The sequence below is a fragment of the Aulonocara sp. 'chitande type north' Nkhata Bay genome, linkage group LG7 (genome assembly GCF_057382095.1).
Source record: "Aulonocara sp. 'chitande type north' Nkhata Bay isolate Kocher_YH1m ecotype deep benthic linkage group LG7, A_spYH_male_GT1.1, whole genome shotgun sequence".
NCBI lineage: Eukaryota > Metazoa > Chordata > Actinopteri > Cichliformes > Cichlidae > Aulonocara > Aulonocara sp. 'chitande type north' Nkhata Bay.
The window spans coordinates 50,665,796-50,686,836 of NC_141350.1; the positions used below are offsets into that span (position 1 = coordinate 50,665,796).

General features: G+C 42.8%; 1 protein-coding gene across 6 annotated transcripts in view; it reads right to left on the reverse strand.

The window, feature by feature from the left end:
* sec16a (SEC16 homolog A, endoplasmic reticulum export factor) overlaps positions 1–20,705 on the reverse strand; it is a 21,631-nt gene extending 926 nt beyond the window's left edge. Inside the window, exons 1-31 of one of the 6 annotated variants that reach the window (XM_086301119.1) lie at positions 20,623–20,705; positions 15,614–18,988; positions 15,382–15,533; positions 15,077–15,159; positions 14,857–14,971; positions 14,512–14,701; positions 14,119–14,299; positions 13,879–14,021; positions 13,047–13,108; positions 9,294–9,432; positions 8,943–9,185; positions 8,769–8,866; positions 8,588–8,669; positions 8,123–8,240; positions 7,920–8,031; positions 7,717–7,822; positions 7,415–7,555; positions 7,191–7,304; positions 6,811–7,000; positions 6,374–6,702; positions 6,257–6,301; positions 3,798–3,962; positions 3,632–3,709; positions 3,443–3,499; positions 3,215–3,335; positions 2,943–3,080; positions 2,738–2,820; positions 2,451–2,522; positions 2,070–2,108; positions 687–755; positions 1–513 (exon numbers count right to left, since the gene is read on the reverse strand). The exon at positions 1–513 is cut by the window's left edge and continues 926 nt beyond it. In XM_086301119.1, coding sequence (XP_086157245.1) covers positions 445–513; positions 687–755; positions 2,070–2,108; positions 2,451–2,522; positions 2,738–2,820; positions 2,943–3,080; positions 3,215–3,335; positions 3,443–3,499; positions 3,632–3,709; positions 3,798–3,962; positions 6,257–6,301; positions 6,374–6,702; positions 6,811–7,000; positions 7,191–7,304; positions 7,415–7,555; positions 7,717–7,822; positions 7,920–8,031; positions 8,123–8,240; positions 8,588–8,669; positions 8,769–8,866; positions 8,943–9,185; positions 9,294–9,432; positions 13,047–13,108; positions 13,879–14,021; positions 14,119–14,299; positions 14,512–14,701; positions 14,857–14,971; positions 15,077–15,159; positions 15,382–15,533; positions 15,614–18,916 — 6,837 coding nt within the window. In that variant the 5' untranslated portion in view covers positions 18,917–18,988; positions 20,623–20,705 and the 3' untranslated portion in view covers positions 1–444. Of the gene's footprint in view, positions 514–686; positions 756–2,048; positions 2,109–2,450; positions 2,523–2,737; positions 2,821–2,942; positions 3,081–3,214; positions 3,336–3,442; positions 3,500–3,631; positions 3,710–3,797; positions 3,963–6,256; positions 6,302–6,373; positions 6,703–6,810; positions 7,001–7,190; positions 7,305–7,414; positions 7,556–7,716; positions 7,823–7,919; positions 8,032–8,122; positions 8,241–8,587; positions 8,670–8,768; positions 8,867–8,942; positions 9,186–9,293; positions 9,433–13,046; positions 13,109–13,878; positions 14,022–14,118; positions 14,300–14,511; positions 14,702–14,856; positions 14,972–15,076; positions 15,160–15,381; positions 15,534–15,613; positions 18,989–20,105; positions 20,380–20,582 lie in introns of those variants that run through there. The other 5 variants (XM_086301116.1, XM_086301117.1, XM_086301118.1 and 2 more) reach the window with 5 other exon arrangements.
* Between the last annotated feature and the right edge of the window lie 336 nt (positions 20,706–21,041).

Consider the following 21,041-nt stretch of genomic DNA (forward strand, 5'->3'; position numbering starts at 1 on the left):
TGTTAACAGTGTTACGTTTGTGCGGAAGCCGGGTAGCTTTAGAGGATCGACGCATTTACTGTACATTAAATCAAACCTACATGAATGTACAATTTGTGTATGAATGCATCCACAGATCAGCCTCCATTTTTTAACTGTCAGTTTTCTATTTGGATGCGAGAAAAAGCCCTTCATGGACACACGCCTGTGTCAGAAACACATCAAAGTCAGTAATAGTTACTGAACAGGGGAGGGGGGGAGGAAAAAAAAAAAAAAAAAAAAAAAAAAAAGGAAAAAAGAAAAAGGTTGAGTTCTGACATGACGGATAATGTGATTATACTCTTCTTAGGTACAGGCAGGAAGAAGGGTCCTTAAGACATAAAGCAGTTTGTTCATGTGCTTCTTTTACTTTCAGCTAGAATCCTCTGCTATCCAACAAGTCTGCCTCTTTCAGTGGGATGTTCTTTACTTCATCACTGGGTACTGACGTGGACCGCCCAAACGACCTGAGCGTACTCCTGATGGTGCACTTGTCTGAGGAAAAACAGCAGCAAGGAAAGGTGATTGTAGGGTGAAAAGTAGCAAAACACACACCAAAAAAAAAAAAAAAAAAAAAAAAAAAAAAAAAAACCCACACCAACCCCCCCCCCCAAAAAAAACCAACCTGTAAAAGGTCTCTCACAACTGTGAAACTTTGGAGTTCATACCTGTGCAAACTGTGAGGGGTTATAAAAGGTGACGCCCCCAGCAGGTGCATTCCCCTGGGCTTGATCGCTCTGTCCAAAGACAAGTTCAGTTACTGAAGTGTGTGTGCAGTGTCACACTAACATCACTTTAGAGCAGAGATGGAAAGCAAGACACAACTCACAAACAGATTTGACCAAAGTATAAAATACAGTGGCTTGCAAAAGTATTTGGCCCCCTTGAACTTTTCCACATTTTGTCACATTACAGCCACAAACATCAGGCAAGGTCTATGGGCAACTGACTGCACTCAGACTAAAGGGGGCTGAATAATTACGCACACCCCACTTTTCAGTTATTTATTTGTAAAAAATGTTTGGAATCATGTATGATTTCCGTTCCACTTCTCACGTGTACACCACTTTGTATTGATCTTTCACATGGAATTCCAATAAAATTGATTCATGTTTGTGGCTGTAATGTGACAAAATGTGGAAAAGTTCAAGGGGTCTGAGAACTTTTGCAAGCCACTGTAGAAGCCAAGGAAATGAGAGGAAGCAGTAAGGACACGAGGACACAGCGAGGCAGCATTACAGATATATATGTGTATGATACATATGTGACCACATTTTCCAAAATATACATCATGCTGTTTTGAAGAAGAATTAAAACTATTGCGTAAAACTGTAAAGTCAATATGAAAAACTCTACTGTGCTCATAAATCACATGGGAAGTAGGATTTTTTTCCCCCCCTCTATTTCTTTATAATCAGATTTTTTTCTTGCAACCAGAGACTAACCCCCTGCTGGCCACTGGAAAGAATGCAGATTTAGGACACTTTCATATTGACTTCCCTTTTTAGATCAGATGACATAATTTTACACGCACTAAATCTTAAACCAAATAAATTAAATGATGCCTGAAAACATCAGACAACATGATAGCATGAATCTGTATTTATGTGTAATTTTATAGCACTCCAATTGATGTCAAGGCAATTCATTCTAAATCTCAATACTTTTAACTTGCTAACAGGACTAGGTTAGACAGAGATGACAATCTTTTGAGAACTAGAGGTATGGGACTGGGAGTGCTGCAGTCAATCCATTCAATAAAAACAATATATAACCAAAGTTAATAGAATTCTCATCTTTTCTACTCCACAGAAGTGTGAACACTTTTTTTTGGTGACAATTATATAACTATACTCCGATTTTATTGTCCATTTGTGTTATGTTGAGTTAGTAATGGTGAAGACAACAGGCAGGGTTTAATAGGCAAAGAAGCTTTGGGTGGGTGCAGTGAAGCATGCTACTAGTGATGTGGAGTGAGCTACAAGGGTGGCAGGCAGGGGTGAGTTAACTTAAAGCCCAGCTAGAGGTACCTGGTTTAAATGCTGACTCACTTCGCGTGATAAAGAACTCATTGAACTAGAACGTGACAGCTACAGACAGCAGGAGGAAAATTAAAAAAAACAAACAAACCCATTTTAATAACCTGGCATGCACTGGATTAGTTTTCAGAATGAAAATGAATAAATCAGCATAAAACCATGGTTCATAGAAAAACAGACATGGAAAGAATTATATTAGACCAGCACATGGAACAGAGTATTATTTATCAAGGCGTTTCACATGAATATGAGGAAAGATTTTAATTCTACATGCATATAATATCATGTTCTTTCGCTCCTACATTAATATTACAAAGAGCAAAGTGCGCACACTGGCCACTGGCAGTCGAGCATCATGTTTCAGTTGCATTATGACAGGAGGCTTAGGCTTACCTCTCCAGAATGGGAGCCATCCGGCACTGTAGGACCTTCTGGGGCAGGTGGTAACAACATTGGGGTGAACATCTAGACAGATTTTTAAAAAGCGCAACAGAAGAAGTTTGGATAAGTAGAGCTGTTGCTTTGTACTTATTGATGACTGCCTTACATTCTTTCTCAGTATGCTGCTTATGTTTTGTCTTTTTAATGCATTTTTTCACTTATCTTTTAAAAATGAAGAACAGGAGTAAAGTTCATGATTATAAAGAATGATGAGGATTACTAGTAAAGAGTAGAGATACCTGTGGACCAGCACTGGTGTTTGGTGAGTTCTGCTCCTGATTGCCTCCTTCACTGCCTTCCAGAGGTTGTTGATCATCGGGAGCTAATCCAGGGATACAAATAAACATAGAATTACTTCAATCTTTAAAAGCAGAAAATCCTCTACAGCCACCAAATGCTGCTGGTGAATACAAGTTATTATGCCATCTTGCACATGACACACACCTGAGCTAGGCACAAACAGGTTAGTAGGAATAGGCATTGGTGCCAAAGGAGCAAAGATGTCCGCTGGAGCAGGAGCTGGACCGCCAGGTTTAGCAGCTCTGCTGGGGTTCAAAACATCCACGTATCTACTCTTTGTGCCTGAGAGGGAACAAACACATCTGAGTTAAAAGCGCCCTATAAGAGAAGACATGCTTCTACTTTTAGATGCATTATGCAAGGCGAAGGATGAGGTTTGTTTAGCCAAAAGCCACTCTGAGTAATCCTCATCTCACCTGCCTTCCTGGAAAACATGTTGACAGGAGGAATACTACTCGGTGGTGCAGCAGGCCCTCCAGGACCAGGAACTTGAGGCATCTTGGGGAAGACAGAGGGTGGTGGCGGAGGTGGCTTGCTCTAAAAGTTTAGAAGAAAAACTATTAGAAGTGTTCAATTTGTAAGAATTTCAGGCTTTCTGCACACTACAGGTCCAGCCTGGAGAACACATTTTCAATTTTACAGACCTCCTCCTCAGGCTCGTTCAAGTCGACCCATCTCTGCTTCTTTTCATCCCACACAATCTGACAAAGATCACAGCACTCTCATATTGGCCGCATGTACAAACAAGTGTATGAAATTTGTAGAACAGGTAATGTAAACAAGAAAAAAAAAAAAAAAAAAAAAAAAGTGAACGTGTAAAAGCTATAACTTACAGACTTATTTTTGTCATCTGGCAAGTGAGCTTCATTCTTTCCTTTCCCAATGATCCAACCCAGCCAGCCAACCCCTTTCTGTGTGTGTAAAGATAATAAGTATTCTACTTAGCACAGTGACCACAGTGCACACTGAAAACCTGAGAGCCAGTATGTAAAACTGAACCTTTTTTGGAGAGTCCTTCTTGACTTTCTTGGCCTCTTCTTTAATGGGCTGCTCGGGGATTGAGGGTGGAGGTGGAGAGGCTTGCACCACAGTTGAGTTGCTCCGCTCTCTTCCACCAGAGTGAGTAGAAGACTCCGAGGTGGTACGGGAGCGGCGTCCTGATGACTGGATGACGGAAAATACCAGACAACACAGATATAAATGAAATGCATAGACCTCCAGATACAACCTCTTTTAATCATCATATAATTTTTTTTAACTTATTACACAGGGATGGTGTTTTATAAATACTGACTTGATTCCTGATATCTTTTTATCTGTTTTAGGAAAACACATACAAGTAAAACATCAAAACATTGATTAATTTCTAATTTCCCAACAAGAAAATCTAAATGTGTTTTGAATGTGTGCCCCTCTCTTATGTCGTATATATTCCTCCTGTTTGTTATTTATTTGTTCTGTCTTAATATTTCTATTGTATTCCTGCACAGTTTGTGTGAAGCACCCACAATTTTTTTATACCTGTACAAAGACAACAAAGGGCTATTCTATACTGTTCTAAAAATCTATTGTTAAATAGATGGGGTATGTCAGAATAAAACTACTAGGCCTAGATTTAAGTTCTTCCAGGATGTCTTGGTGAAAACATTTATTCCACTGCAGATAATGGGCTAAATCAGATTTTTTTTGTTAAATGAGAATATTAGAAGCAACAAAGTAAACCTAGCAGCAAAAGCTGCATTCTGGGAAATGCAGACAGCAGGTTTTAACTTTGCTATAATCTCTTGATCTTCATCCTAGTTTTTAAAAACTAATCAGGCCTACTTTTTAAGCAAACTGTAGTGATTTGGGGACATTTTACAAAAAAAATCTAAAGCCAACCTAAAAATAATGTCTTGTATACAATTAGCAGCGTTGCCTTGTTTCTGAGCGGATATGCATAGACAGCCAGTCTTTTATTGCTCATTTTCAGTTCTGATAATGACTAATATAAACTAGAACTGGACAAATTAAGTAGAATTACACATGCTAGCAGTTGAAATTAGAGATGGCACGATACCACTTTTTTTTTTTATGTCCGATACAGATACCGATATCATAAATTTGGATATCTGCCGATACCGATATGAATCCGATACAGTGTTTTTTAATCAACAAAACTTTTTTTTTAAAAAATATCTTGCTGCATTTTGTATAAGTTCATACTCAAGTTTAAAACAACAACTACACTAAAGCTATTCTGTTATACCTATATGCAAAAAAAAAAAAAAATTTCATAGTTCAGCAATACTGATCAATCTAATAAACTTAAACCTACACCATCCTCCCTATTCTGGTATTTTAAAGAGTACTTAGCGTAAATATTAAGCAACCTAACTAATAGGGTTCCAACTCCCAGCAACAACAAAAATAAATAAATAAAAAATAGGGAACCACCCCTCACGCTCCACCTCATGATGCTTAATCGACGTAATCAACCTTAATTTGATGCAGTGTGTGGGGGGGGGGGGGATGCACAGAAATCAATTATTTTTCAAGAAATATTAAATAGATTCAACATCTTTCTTCAACAAAATTGCAGACTGCACAGATGGTACCTTCCCAAAGGAAAAAGTACTATAGCTTACTAGGGTATATTAGACTTAACAGTTACTATATACAGTAATTGACTTCTATTCATTTTACATCAAATTAAAACTTTGGGTGTAAGATTTGGATAATTATTTATTAAAAGCTAGACATTTTAAATGAGAATAAGAAAGAAAAGTATGTCTTTGTGCCCCCTTTTCCCTGTTAATGCCCTATCGGCCCCCCTGGCTAAACTTTGCTAGATCCACCCCTGCACAGTTACAGCCGTCAGCTACGTAGAAAAAAAATCCTCGAGTAGAAAGTAATATTAAATACATTCTAACAACAGCTTATCAAGCTTAAACGTGCTGCTGTTGTTCAGCCGCTGGTTTCCTCTTTCTGGTGCAAAGTGGGCCAAAAACAAACCAGAGAGATGGACTCGCGACAGAAAAGCCGATCAGCTGATCGTTAAGCAGTTTCATGATTGAAGTAGCAGCAAGAAGAGGCAGTCGCTTGTTAAGCTTAACGCAGGAATGCTTTACAAACATTCAGAGATGGACTTACACACTTGCTTTACTTCTCTCGGGGATAACTTTGTCGGAGATGAAATGCCGGGTTGCTAGCGAAGCTCCACATGCTATCCAGACCACCGACAGGTCCCGCATGCCACAGCCGCTCTATCACGTGATGCATACTGCTCCGATGTGCTAACGTTCTGAGGCGAGTTACGGCGTGTTGCAAGTTTTGTGAGGTGCTTTCGTGATATTTAATGGATCGGATTACATTTTTTATTTTTCTCCGATATCGGATTCAGTAATTTAGGTCAGTATCGGACCGATACCGATACGTAATATCGGATCGGTCCATCTCTAGTTGAAATACAAACATACCAAATGCAATGACGATTGTGAAGTAGTCCGAGGTCTCCCGTGACCCTGCAGAAGTAAACATTGTATAAGGCTCTTTACAAAAAATAAATAAATAAATAAAAATTAGCAGATACCGACCATCTTAGCCATCTGATCATAGAAGTCCTTCTGAGGAGTCAGTGAGGTCCTACGTGGTGAGGATGGCATTGACTGGATGTTCGGCATCTCTACTGGGGACCGCGGTGGCTGTTCTACAGGTGGCATGTGCCCAGGAGAAGGGGGCATGTGCGGAGGCATGTGCTGAGGTTGGAAAGTGGGAGAAGCAAAGCCAGGACCCTGTGGGGGGTAGTTTGGGAAGGGAATCTGGGCTTGTGGTCCGCTAGTGGGGACCGGATAGTACTGGGGCACATCACTGGAAGGCGAGAACTGAGGAGGAGCCATTCCATCTTGGAGAATGAAAGTGGAAGCTAAAAGAGAATACAACAGATGAGATTTGATGTATTTTAAATGTACCTGACATTTCAGATAAATAAAAAAAAAAAAATGCACCAAAGGCCCCCTAAAAACAAACAAACCTGGAGGCATCAACTGGACTCCCTGTGGTGGAGACCCAGGCAGTAATGAGCTCATGAGTGGGTTATCAGGGGCTGGGTTATCTAGCGACATGCTGTTTGGTGGGCTCGGATGGTCCAAGTCAGAGCTAGGGCTGCTGCACTCAAACTGTATCGGAGTTGTTCTGTCTGCATTGTACGTAATCAGACCCGTCTAAGAAACACAAAGCATCAAACATTTGTTTGATCGACACAAACTATTAAAAATGTTCACATAATTATTATACACAGCCTAATTTATTTATTTATTTTTCTATTCAGAAGAAAAGTTTACACAACCTCCCTATATGACAACTGCTTATGTCACAACAGAACTAGAGTACAATGTTTTTCCTTCTCCTCACTTTCATCTGTCCATCCAGCTGTCTCAGGCGAATCAGCCATTCCGGCTCAACGAACAACTCCTGCTCTGGTTTCTCCTTCAGTTGTGGATCGAAGAACCGCAGCTTTTCAGACATCTGTTGGCAAACAGTGTAACAGTAACCTTTGTCTGAATGCAACGCTGCAAAGTATTTAAGTGACTATATTTAGGCAAAAATCACAGCTAAAGAGGAGAATAAGTGTATACCTGTATGATCTGACTGATGAAAACGGGGGAGTAGTAAGAAGGCTGCACGAGGACGGTCTTCGAGATAACTTCGCAATAATGGAAGGCCTGAGCGCTCAAGCCTGCCTCAGCCAAGCGGCATGCATAGATCAATTTAAACACCTAATGAGAAACAAGAAGAACAGAAGAGAGTGATACTTCTTAGTAATATAACATAATAAACATCACTGTAAATAATGCAGTCGTGTATAAAGTTCTTGGTTTATACATCTTATTTATTGGTTTGTCAACTGGTTTAAAAAAAAAAAAAAAAAAAAACTCACTTGGAAATTTGGCAGCGAACAAGGTTGGGAGCCTAGGGACTGAGCATACTCATAGGCTTCAGTCCTTTGGATTGCTTCATTAGTCGCAAATTGAGAAAAGGGCAAACTGAAAAAACAAAGATGAGGTTACACATGTTTACTATAAAATGTGAGGACTTAAATTTAACATCTTGGAGCTACGTGGGTGTGGTTATTGCATTAACCTGTGGTTGGAGCCAATCAGGACCATCTTTGTGCTCTTCTTTGTGAAAACGCCAAGACCAACTTGAGCCATCAAATAACAGAAGTGTGCTGCATCAACCAGGCCCTTCGAAGCTGGCGTGAGACAAAATGAGTGCAGACAGAGTTTAAGGGTGCATGTTTGTTGCCAGCGCTCTTGATTACTGAATTCTTGACAAAACCCTACCAAGTGTGTCGCCCATGGTGGTAATTGTGCGAGTATCCAAATCCAGGGTGTGTGTGAGGTTTGACAGCACCATGGCCAAATGAGGACGCCAGTCTCCCCACTTCTCCTCCCCGCAGCACTGTGTGGGAACAAGACATATGTTAGCCAGGGCAAAATAAACACGCCTTTTTTTTTTTTTTTAAAACAAGTGTCTAAAGCTACAGTACATACTGGAAGCGATTTATTGCCACCAGAGAAAGTGAATGATATTTGGCACCTCCAAGTGACTACAGGTGAAGTGGGTAGGACCTGCAATAAGCTTTCAGGCAAGTGACTGAAGAGACTACCAATGAGAGTGAAGAATACCATTGAATGATATATGGCCTGCTAGTAAATATATTAGAGGGTCATCTAGGCAATCAGAGCCTGTCCACAAGTGACTGAAACACTTCCAGTGTGTTTGGAGGAGGGTAAAACAACACTTACGGTGGCTGACGCAGGCATCCTCCCCGACATCAGCTGGTATACTGTCTGAAGAGGGTCATTTATGGGCAAACTGTTAGCAAACCTACACAACAAAGACACACACACACACACAAAATAATATAATAACAATCATAGAACAAATAGGACCAAAGTTAATTATTCTCACATCTGATTTCTTTACCTCGTCATGACTCGGGCATGAGTCCTGTTGTCCATCTTACTGGCCAATAGCAGGGCATGGCCCCAGAGACCTCCCTTCATGGCTGCTTCTAGTGCATCCTAATTCAACAACGTTCAGGTATTTAAAATCTTGCAAGTTAATACCTCATACTGCATTTCTTATGTACAATTTTACCTTCTTTCGGCCAAACAGCAGCAGCTCCCTGAAGCGTTCTGTTTCTTTGCCAAAATTTTCTGGGACAGTCATGAAAGTGTCCGACAGTAGAGACAGTGGTCCGGCTCCAGGCTCTTCCTCGGCTCTCGCCAGTGGCTCGTTATTAAAATCAATCAAGTTGGCTTCATTAGGACTCTTGCCGGGAAGCCAGACAGAGCGATGCTCCTTCAGCAAGAGGTCAGCAATATCTGTGCCCACAACAGTCTGAGGAAACAGTACGAGTTAAAACGTTGTCTCACGCAAATGTGAAAAGCCACAGTCTTGCCTTAATTTCAATGTATGGTAAGTTTAGTGGTGCCTGCACAGTCTTACCCCATTCTGTCTACATAGCAGCATGATGAAGTCCCAGAGGAGGCGGGCAGAGTCTCTGTCTAAGAGGTTGTTATCACGGGAACACTCCAATGCTTTGTTCTGGGAGAATTTAATCACGTCCACCTTGTGAGTCTCTTCCCTGATGGACAAGATGCAATATTAAAACAGAAAAGCAGTCAATGATGCATTCAATATAAATAGGGAGTTTTAGGCTCTGGCTAGGAATTAGATTTATTTCATTGCTGTTACGGCCCTGGCCATAAGCTGAATCCTGGTGGCCGTTTTAGGTTTTTTCTGTCTGTGTCTTTAAGAGGCTCTTCAGGTTCTTCCTAATTGGAAAGCTGGCTGCTGCTGATTGGCTTCTTGATCATGTGGCTGCTTTGAAAATCCCTCACCAGCAGTTCTCCCGGGGCAGCAACTGACAGCAGCAGACCCGACCATGGCCTCCAAAACCCTCTGTGATTTTTGTGCTTTCCTGATTATTGAGCTTTGTAAATAAATAGATTATGGATCACATGTAAATAGGGGCACCGTTTTCTCCTGTTTATTCAGTTAGGGGTAGCACCTATCGTTTGTTTGGTTTGTGTTTCACCTAGGTTTTAGGTAGCACCTCCCTTTTTGAATGTTTGTTATTTTGGCGTTTGTTCACCCCAGAGTTAAGCTTTCAGTTTGGACAAAACAACCTTTCACTTGAAATTTGGCTTCTGGGTATGGTTTTGGGGACAAGGGTGGCGTCACTTCCTTTTTGTCTACAGCTTTTGGTTGGCAGTTTTCTGGTAGGGTAGGGGGTATACTAGCCACAATGACTTTTGATGTGGATGGTTTTGCACAACGGCCCACCATGGATAAGTTGCAATGATGCACGAAGGCAGATTTGTTGTTGGTGGCTAATTTGTTTAATGTTAGTGTCCCCTTAAATGCACAAAAAGCAGAAATTAAGCAGTGTATGGCAGAGCAGCTGGTAGAAAAGGGGATAACTGCAAAGGTGAAACCTCGACTGGTTGATGCTTCTGAGAATTTGGTGGTGGATGTGGGAGCAGAAGCTGCAGCAACCATCCCACAAGCTGTCAGTGGATGGATGACACTGGGGCGGAGGCTCCTGCTGCCATTTAGGTCCCAAACATTGAACCAGCCGGTCAGTTACAGGCAGGAATGGTTACAGAGGATATCAAGCTCGCCCTTTGCCTGAAAGAGGTCGAGCTTGAGACTAAAGCCAAAGAAGCTGAGCTTATGCATCCCCGCGTAAGGGCTATGGAGCTGGATCCTTCCCAGGAACACAATGCTATGTCTACCCCGTGAGCAAAACTTCCGAGACATTCTCCTCTGACCAGTTCAATGCAAGTAAACAAGTTGCCTTAGGGTCACCTTTCAGAGAAAGTGAGGTTGATTCTTACTTTAACGCCTTTGCATCACAACCACTTTAAAGTGGCCCAGTGGTTAGCTGCGAGTAAAGTGAAGGATTTTATTAGCTAAGAGAATTCGTCCTATTGGAAGAATTCAAAATGTGTCTCCCTGAGAATGTTGTTGTGTATCTCAATGAGCAAAAGGTGGTTTCTAAAGCTGCTGTTCTCACAGATGAGTTTTCGTTTTCAGCTGTGCACCATGAAAAGGTTTCTCCTAAGTGTCAAACGCGCCCTGATCTAGTTCCCATGACTCGTCGTGAATACTTTTATTGCCGTGACACTGGACATCTCTCATTGCTAATTGTCCGTTGCTTCGCCGCAAAGAGCAAGCTCAAACCTCGAAAAAGACAAAAAGTGTTGGTTTCGTTCGGTCGGTGTCCGCTCCTAATCCCGTCAGTGATGAACCAGGAAATGACTGCCTTGACAGCAGTTACTGACCTTTCATTTCAAAAGGGCTCGTCTCACTGAGTGGGAAAGAGGAAGATAATGTGCCGATTGCAATTTTGCACGACACTGGGGCTACCCAGTCTCTCATTTTGGAGAGCGTGGTGCTGACGCTCTCGTATGAGGAGTGAAAATGAGTGTGTTATGGGCTCCGATCGAGAAAACACTAAACACCACTAATTTGAGGGATTTTCTTTCTCCCAAGTACTGAAAACTCAGTGTAACCACCTCTGAAGTTTTCTGATCAGTTTGTTTGTGCAGTGCATTGTCTGAATAGTAGCATGTTTTGTGCTTGGGGTCTGCTCTGTCTTGCTGCCCACAGTAACTGTCCAATCATGGCTGTGGTGCCCTTGTGGGATTAATAGGAATAGGCTGTAGGTTTTTTTTTTTTTTTTTTTTTTTTAAATGTACATATCTTCTTGTACTGAAGAGAATGAAGCTCTATCCCGACGTAGCTGAAGCTGTTATGTTCTTCTCGTCCAACTTGAAAAGCAGCTTTCAGTTTGGGGATGACTACTGTGGAGAACATGTCTGAACCACCCCACATAAAATCATCTACATGACATGCAAGTACCCCTGTCACCTTATAGAGATCATCTAGCCAGTAGAAGACAGCTGAATCTACTTTTGACACTGTGCCCCCCAGCTTCTGCATGGTTTCTTTCACCCAGTTTTACCTGCATAATGAAGCATCTGCCAGGCCATAAACACATTTATTCAATTTCATGTAGTTCCTTTGCTCTGTGCTTCTACCGGTGGTAACTGAGCCAGTTTACGCAGCTTAAATGTGTTAACGCCGCCATCATGATTAAGGCGATTAAATTTTTTTAACGTACTCAACCAGTCTAGCTTTGGGTACAATGCCCACTGGTGTTTCCTTGAGTGTGCACACCCACCTTGTTGATATACATTTCTGACCCTTGTCTTTCTCCTCTTTAAACACATCGTTTCTTTTCCAGTTGTCAAGTTCAGTTTGTTTGGCTTGTGAGAAGATGTCTTCCTTCACCACTAATCTTTCATCTCTGTCTGTGCATGACTTGGCATCTTCAGACGGTGTCACTTGGAGGTTGTTTATTTGCTGCACATTAATGGAACCCATGGATCCAGCAATTTCCTTGGGCTCACTGTACTCCATGTTGTACCACTTTGTGTTTCCCAGTGGCTTTTCCTGCTCGACTGATTATTTTTCCAGCATATGTTTGACCCGTTTCTTTGTCTGTGTATTTAATTATTTGTCCAACTTTAAGTTTTAGTCCTTCTATATCTGTGGTTGAGTGGGACAGTGTAGGACCTCTTTCTCTAGCTTGTACTGGATCACAGAAGGACTGTTTTCTGTAGTACCAAGCAGTTCATTTTTTGTTGATACCATCTCCTCACGTTTGCTTTCAAAAATCGTGTTCCTCACCAAGTACCACTGCTGGGGTCTTTAAAAGATTGTCATCTGTTTTAATCTGATTTTCCTCTTCAGTTTCTTCCATTTTCACTTGTGGTTCATCCACTTTTCTGAGCCTAGACTGGTGTACTCTGACATAGGTTCCTCCACACCTGGCAAATATTACTACACCTTGGCCAATGACCACACCTGGACCTTTCCACTCATGACAATCTCTCCTTTTATAATAGACTTCGGCCCCAATTTCATATTTGTCAACAATGGATTGCAGCTGTTTGCGAAAAGCTCTTCGTATCTCTCAGAGCATTCAGCTTTCAATGTTAGTCCAATAATCAAAAAATTGACATTAGAAGTCCAACTTTAATGGTCGCCTTCCTTTGCACAACCACCGAAAAGCCAACCCTCCAGACTTCTACTCCCCCCTTTTCCACCTGCGTGTAGCCACCCCCTCCACAGGACACTTGTGCAGTAGGTTACATACATCTTAACACAAAGAAGGTAGAATTCCCTTACTTGACAAGAGGTCCAGGGAAACCTCGCAGTTCTGCCTGATCAGTGGTATCCTGCAGCATGGTCTATAAATACAGGCAAAGGATATAATAATTCTTCAGATGTCCTTCAGATTATGGTCATACACATATATACACACACGCCTACACACACACACACACACACACACACACACACATCCAAAAATCCACAGAAGCATTCAGTCTAAGTTTACGGGCAAATGCTAACAGTTACTTCAGGGCTTCTATCAGAAGATAATGGATATCATCAATACTGTTCCATCTGCTCGTCATTTTTTATGAATGAAGATAAATTCAAATTAACAAGAAGTTAAATCACTGTTAGACAACAGCTGATGGTTTTGAGACTGCATTCTAGCTAATGCAATCTCTCTTTTGCCCTTCGCACAGGATGTTTACCTGCATACTGCTCAAAGGTTATTGCTCAGTATTACTGGGACTATGAGCAGACATCTCGTCTCTTTCCTACTTTATGGGAAAAGCTGTCTGAATCAACCCATACAATCTAGTGGTCTTTAAGTGTCAGTGATTTCAGATCATTTAGTGTTGTACATTTAACATTTTGTGTCTGCTATAGTAAATCCGCCATAATCTTAATGAGATAAATAATGGGAAATAGAAAAAAAAGGAAGAATTTTTTCCTTAAAAGACACACAGCTCATTAGTTTTAGTGCTGCTTATTTTGCTAGGTTTATTGAAACCGGAGTAATACAGTTTCAGGAACATCTTCCAAAAGACCCAAAATAAACAAACAAAAAAAGCCAACCAAAAAACAAAACAATATATCAATGAAATATGGTCTGTTAAAGCCATACCTCAAGGTTGTGGATGTCAACTAAAGCAGGCTGTCCTGCTGAGGGCAGATTTGGCAGAACCTGAACAAGATGTCCACCAGGTCCAAAACGAGCACAGCGGTGTGGTATGGTGAACTTTTCTGGGGTTGCAGGACGAGGAGGGGCTAGAGGAGAAAAAAAACAAAGAGAATCAGACCATTCAACTCAGCTAAGGACCCTTAGAAATGAAAAAAATGCTTCAAAGAGTGATGCAGCACTTACGCTGCTCAGGGGCAATCCAGGTGCTTTCGGTGGTATACCCAGAGGGATAGTACTGGCTATAGTTGTGAGATGCATCAGTCTGATCTGGGTACTGCCCATAGGAGTAATCCACAGCCAGAGTGGATGATGTGTTATCATATGCTGCTGACACCAAGTCAGGCTGGCTCCTGTACACTTGGCTCTGTAACAAAGAGAGAATTATTATTTATAATGCAAATGAAACATTTAAAAAAAAATAATAATACATGGAAAAAGAATTTGTAAATTAATTTTTGCTTTAACAATATTTCTACAGTGATTACTCATAAATTTTGGCCTGGTCTCCATTTGTGGTTCAGCCAGATAACTGCATACACAGAATACTTGTGAGACATATGTGGGAAAAAAAATTGCCTGTTGCGATCGTGAGCTGAAGCTACTCCGTCTGCTGTGGTGACTGTGGGAGCTGTGGACTGACTGTTCACTGTGGACACTGCGCCGGTCAAAGTCATCACCATAAGCATCTCCCTGACGACGGTAGTCCTCATCAAAGCTAGCATCGTAACCAGGATAGTACTGCCACTGGTCCTCATAGCCAGCCTTCCTGTGAGTGAAATGTTGTAAATTGAATTTAGATTTTCTTTTTCCATGAGACACGCATGAACAATAACACTTCTTACACTGCCTTTTATTACTCACTGTAAATGTACATTAATATTATAACAACTCCATGATGTCCAAACAGTATTCTCTGCATACCTGGTAGGATACATAGATTGATTGCTGTAGCTGTCTCCCCTTCTGCTATCATCATAAGCCCAGTAGGACTGGTCATAGTATCCTCTATATCTGGGGTCATAGTGGCCATAGTATCCTTTACGCAGAAAATATGAAACGGAGACAAGGAAAGACATGAATTAAGAAAAAAATAAATAAATAAATATTCAAAGCTTTCAACACTATGAGCTACGAGCCATACCTCCAAAGTACTTGGCATAATTTGCATAATAATCACTATAGGCACTTTGGTTTGCTCTGTGGTAATCCTCGTGATAGCCTTGCCTTAAGGGGAGAGAAAAAAAACAATTCAAAGATAAGGTAATGATGAATGAAGTAGTACAATGTATTAACACAGATTTTTTACATCCAACAAAACCAACATCACAGCAGGGAAGTCTTTAACTTGCAAAATCCTCTTAAGATACTTAAAAACTCAATTTATAAATCAGAAACACGTGAAAAGACAGTACACACCATTCAAGTAATCTTGTGAGTTTCACTAACCTGGATGATGGCCTGTCAGAGTACTGGCTGGCTCTAGAGTTAGGACGCTCCGGCTGAGGCTCTCTGTACTGGTAGTTTGTATCACGATAACTTTGGGTCTGCCCCTCATATCTGCCATACCAAGGATCTACTCTGTTCCTGTATGGTCCTGCCTAAGAGATAAGAGCACCAATAGAAATTGGGAAATAAATATTCACATGCTAGGTTAAATAAAAGGACACCTTATACTTACTTGATAATATGGCTGTGCTCTAGGATCCCCAGATGGAGGTGGGTATTGGCCAGAAGGATATGGTGCTCTGCTATCTGGGTAGTCTCCATAATTATTATAATAGCCACTATACATCTGACCCGGTGCTGGTGGAGGCCCATAGCCTTGATGGCTTCCTGCAGAGGACGGTGGGCGAGGTGGCTCCGCAGGAGTTGTCTGTGGAGCCCCTGGAGGACCTTGAGGCCCAGGAGGAGGAGCATTTCCTGCAGATGGCCCCTGTATTGGAGCAGGATACTGGTAACTGGGGGGTTGTGCTCCACTCGCTGTAACAGGAGGAGCATCTTTTTGTCCGTGCTGTGCAGCCTGAGAATCTAATACCTTAGGAGGTTCTGCTGGGGGCTGCTGGGTGTTTGGAGCCGTTTGAGAGGGTGCTGGTGGTACCTGTGTGGTAGATGAAGAAGTTGGAGTCTGGACAGAGGCATTCCCTTCCACTTTTAGAGCATCTTTGGTGACCTGTAGGTAAAATCCATTACTAGATTGTGGAGACTCGTGAAGAGAGGAAGGGTGTCCAGAAGCCTGGCTCTGGGCTTGTGATTGGTGCATAGAAAAATCAAGCAGTTCATAATTTGATGGCTGATTATGATTAGAGGAAGGATCATTCACAAGAGAAGTTTGCAGATTAACTTGGAGAGCAGAGTTACTCTCTCCAGCCACTGATTGACCCCTTGAAAGAGGAGGGCGGACAGGCTGGGGATGCGGCGATGCTGTGATTTCTGATGTCGTAGCTGCTGTGTTGTCTCGAGTCAGATTGAGTGGACTCTGATTAGAAGCCGAAACACTGAAGCTCAGGATTCCAGGAGAAAAAAGTGGATTTTGATTACATGTTACTGAAGCTGGTTGGGAGGTAGTGGGACCCTGCCCCTGTGCAATCAATCTCACAGGTGGGGTAGTTTCCCTAAGGCTACTTTGAGTGGCTGCTTGAGGAGTGGTACTAGGGGGAATCACACTGTAATTGGACACTGGCGGGGCAATGAAAACAGGTTGGTGAAGCGAGCCAGACACAAGGAGAGATGCATAGCCCAGGTTGCCTTGAGAGTCACTTGGCTCTGCCTCACTCACCTTTGGCGGGTTCTCTAGATTCTCTGAGTGCTGATGCGAAGGTGGCTGGGTTCTTTGGGAGGGCTGCAGGTCCAGTGGACCATCCTCTGGAGGTTGGATAACATCAGCACTTGGCTCTCGTAATGGGGCAAGAACTATTGGGGCAGCAGGGGCGAGGAGGATGTTACCGCCCAAGGTCGTAGGATCATTCTGAGCCCACAGAGTAGTGGCAGGACTCTCACAGGGCTGATTAACTCCATGAGCACGGGATGAAGGTCGAGAGTGAGAATAGACCACTGGGTGTGTCAAAGGAGGTACGGCACCTCCAGCACCTGCAGGCAAAGGGTGACCTGAGCCATAAACATTTTCCATATTGTCTGGTGGCTGCTCCATATTACCTGGTGTACAATCTGCACCCCCTTCTGCTACCATTTTAGCCCTGTCAACCTCAGCAGGACGCACCCCGACCCCATGTGAGCGCACAGGTTCGAAAGAGCTGTTAGCACTGGCCTGAAAGATACCGGTTGGTTTGGGAGGGCTAGGCGTGGGGGGCCACATTTGCTCCAGAGAGCTCTGCTGTACACCCACATCTCCAGCTGGAGAAGTGTCAATCTGTTCAAAGTAGCCTCCAGCTGCAGCTGCAGCGACAGGCTGATTAGGATCATCAGAGAGTCGTGAGCTTTCCTGTTGAATAAAGGTGCCCACCACCCCCTGATGTCGACGAGTGCCTGTTCCACTCCCATGGCTCATGTTGCTGTAGTTGGACGACACACTGGCAGATCTCATTGGTCTGGGAATTGAATCTGGAGTCTCCAGGTTGGGTCCAGTTTCAAACTGCTCAGCACTGTGGGGTGCAGTAGCAGCAGTATTACTATGGATTTCACTGGGTAATACTTCTTGGTTTGGAACACACTCCAAATTCTCTACATGGTCAAACTGTGAATCCGATGGCTTCTGAGCATTTCCCTGTGATGGTTGATTGCCATCGATCATGTAAGGTACTTGTGAGTGATCTTGAAGAAAAGCTCCTTGGTAATCTGAAGAAACATCTGCATGACTACTGTGTGCCTGCTGGTTGTTGTGAAGTTGAAAAGTTCCAGCAATACCATTTACTGCCTTATTTCTCTCTGCAGACAGCGTTTCCTCATTTTCCACATCATTGTCTTTGAAGAACATTGAAAGTGTACCGGATTCCTGGTAATGTGGAAGTGGGGCTGGGACAGTACTAGAACTAGGCCCAGGCCCAGTACTGGTTGCAGGCTGAGATCCAGCAGCGTCAAGAAGGGGCTGAGGATGACCCATACCAGTACCCATTTGATGGTAGCCCGAGTCCTGTGGGGGCGGGTTAAACCAAAGATCTGGTGCAGCAGAGCTCTGACTGAAGTAACTCTGTGTTTGGAAATGGGAATTATGCTGTTGGGGACCATTTGGGTCTGGCCACTGAGAAGTAGGAGGTTTTAGTGGATTTTGAGAAGGAAGAGAAGCCTGATTCTGAAGATGTGCAGGTTGGGTCGGAGGGGTAGGGGTGTTGTGAAGGGGTGATGGGCTGTGGGAGGGGTACAACTGGGTTTGTGGAGGCATATAAAATGGCTGTGGTACAGGGTCACTAGTAGGCTGGAAATAGTTCTGAACTGATGGGGGGCGACTTCCGTGATCAGGGGCCCACTGGGAAGAGGAGGTGGTGACCGGTGGCAGTGGCTGGAAGGGCACTGGCAGAGGACCAGACTGTCCTTGAAATTCAGGGTTCAAAGGTGTCTGACTAGGTTCTGAGGCTGTAGCCATAGGTGCTGACTCTGTGGATGCAGATGGTATCTGTTCTCTTGAATTAAAATATCCCTGTTCATTATGTGAGGATACGTATCCAGTTGGACCAAGGGGTGGTGTACTGTGAGGGTTGAAGAGGGTCACTCCAGAAGCAGCAGCTGTGGCACCCTCCAGTGTCTGTGGTTGCGGAGGCAGCCCTGAGCCAGGTTGAGGGTACATGGCATTAGATGGTGTTTGCACTGGTGCAGGGTTGCTGTTAGATACTGTTGGGAGGCCACCTGCAGCCATAGGGGGAGGAGCTCTACTAAAAGCAAAAGGGTCTGTCATGGGTTGAGCAACAGGAGGCATTGTGGCAGGAGCTGCAGCAGCATGCTTGTAAGGCCTGGTCCTGCGGAACATATTGGGCCCAGAAGGAGGAGGGCCAGAGGCTCCTGGTCGTCCAGTCCGGGGAGGGGGCTGCATGTCCGCAGAGTTAACAGGTCCGAGGACCAGGTCACTCTAAGAGATCTCACTGAAGACTGAAGTCAGGCGTAGCTGAATAGAGACAAGAAAGAGGAAGTGATTAACAAAAAGCCCTGCCTCTTTGGGATACTTTACCACACCTTTGTTTGCATTTTAGCCTGTGGTCCTATTCAAACCAAACGTACAACGTGGCAAGTTCTACATCAGCCCTCAAGATGCTGTGGTGGGTAAATACATATAGTGCTCAATTCAATACAACACACTTGATTTACTGTAATGCATACTTGGTATACTAGTATACTATCTACTGTTAATTAAATGGTCTGTAGAGCATTTGATGGTCATCTTACTGGTAATATATTATGAACCAAAGCACTGATGTAAGTCTATACACTTGTATAGTGTATATCACCCAGGTGAGGAAAATATAATATATGAAATTTATGAAAATTTCCTTAAAAAAATAAACAAAAACAGGAAACTTAAATTAACATCACAGATCTCATGGAGGCTGCAAAGTTGAGTAGCTAAATAGTTTCTTTAAAAAGAAAAAAAAAAGCACCTGCTTTTGCGTCAAATGCAGCTTTTAGCAGAAAGTCAAACTGAACTGCTCTACTGACAAGAGACCACAGTGCCATTGCATCTATAGTTGTTTCTTGAGTTCAGGTAAGGATGAAATCAGCCAAACAGGGGTGGAAGCTATGATTAAAATTATTTACACTTAGCATTAACTGGTAACTGTCACATGAGTCGTGCCACTACCCTTGTACAACATGTGTACACTTTTCTCAGTTGAAATGCAAAAGTTAATAGTGGACAGTCATTTAAATCACGCCACTACGTAGTATTAAGATCAAGGCCATGTATATTATTTGTCAAACAGAGATACTGAGCGTGTCTCAGTAGGAAGTTGAGTCAAGCTAACACGGCCTGTCAATAAGCATTTCAAATGCTAGATGTTTGGAGAGAAAGAAGACACGGAACTAATGTAACGTAGGGAAGTACATTTGGCCAGACGGGCTCTACCGGGGAGATCCCGGATCTTCCCGGCGCTCTAGGATATAAATTTACCAAGAGCCGTTGCACCCTCTTAAGCTTCGTATCGTTAGCACCGCAGATCTGCCAACTTAGAAAAGTCACAAAGTTAGCGTTGTTAGACATACGCTCCCTACTTCTTATCACTACTTGCCAGTTGTTCCAATATAGATGGCTGCTAAATCTCTTTGGTCTGGCACGACATTGAGATAGTGTTACACATTAAGCGACAGTCGGGTAAAGGTCCGGTGATTGGTACAACAGCTAACGGGAACCGTTCGGTGCTCCGTATGTCCCAAACGCCGGAGCCAGCAAATCACTAACATCTAAAGTCTGCCCGAATTCGTCCTTACACCAGCAGTTCTGTGAGTAACGAAAGGCGTAAAATTTCGGCACAAACTCAACATTGACATGGTTACACCGCGATAAGTTACAAGTCGCTGGCCACTCGTCGACCATAATTTAACAGGTTCACAGTCTGGTCAGCTAGCATTAGCACTGCTGCTTACTTAGCATTCCTGGCTAACTAGCCTGCGCTAATCACAAGGTAACAGTTCCCTGCCTGCCACAGACACCAGATTAAAACACCTAGAGTAAAACATTGTTAATTGTGTTGCAGATATACTCTTACCCGCTGTCGGAAATGTGTACAGAAATGAATAAATTCTTACAAGTATGCTGGAGTGTGACACACCGCCACCATCTTCAATGAACACATCCTACTAGGCTACGTGTACAAGCAGCGTCACGGGCCAAACAACGACTGCGTCGCAAGAGGGTGGGGGTTATTAAATACCCTTTCCGTATATTTATCATCAGATTCTTTTTAAGTGCAAAATTAATTGAAATATGGTATTTTGACGGCAATGCTATAATGAAAACACTAAATAGTCGTGTTTGACTTGGACATGGAAACTGCAACACAATTTTAATGCACTTAAAGGGGAATAAATAGGGACTCCAGATTCTAATAATGACATACCCTATGATATATCAAGTTCATGCTAAGCTATGTGTGCAATAAAAGACTATAACAGGCTGCTCGTGTTGTGTGAGGCATTATAATAGACTACCATAATAGACTATTTGT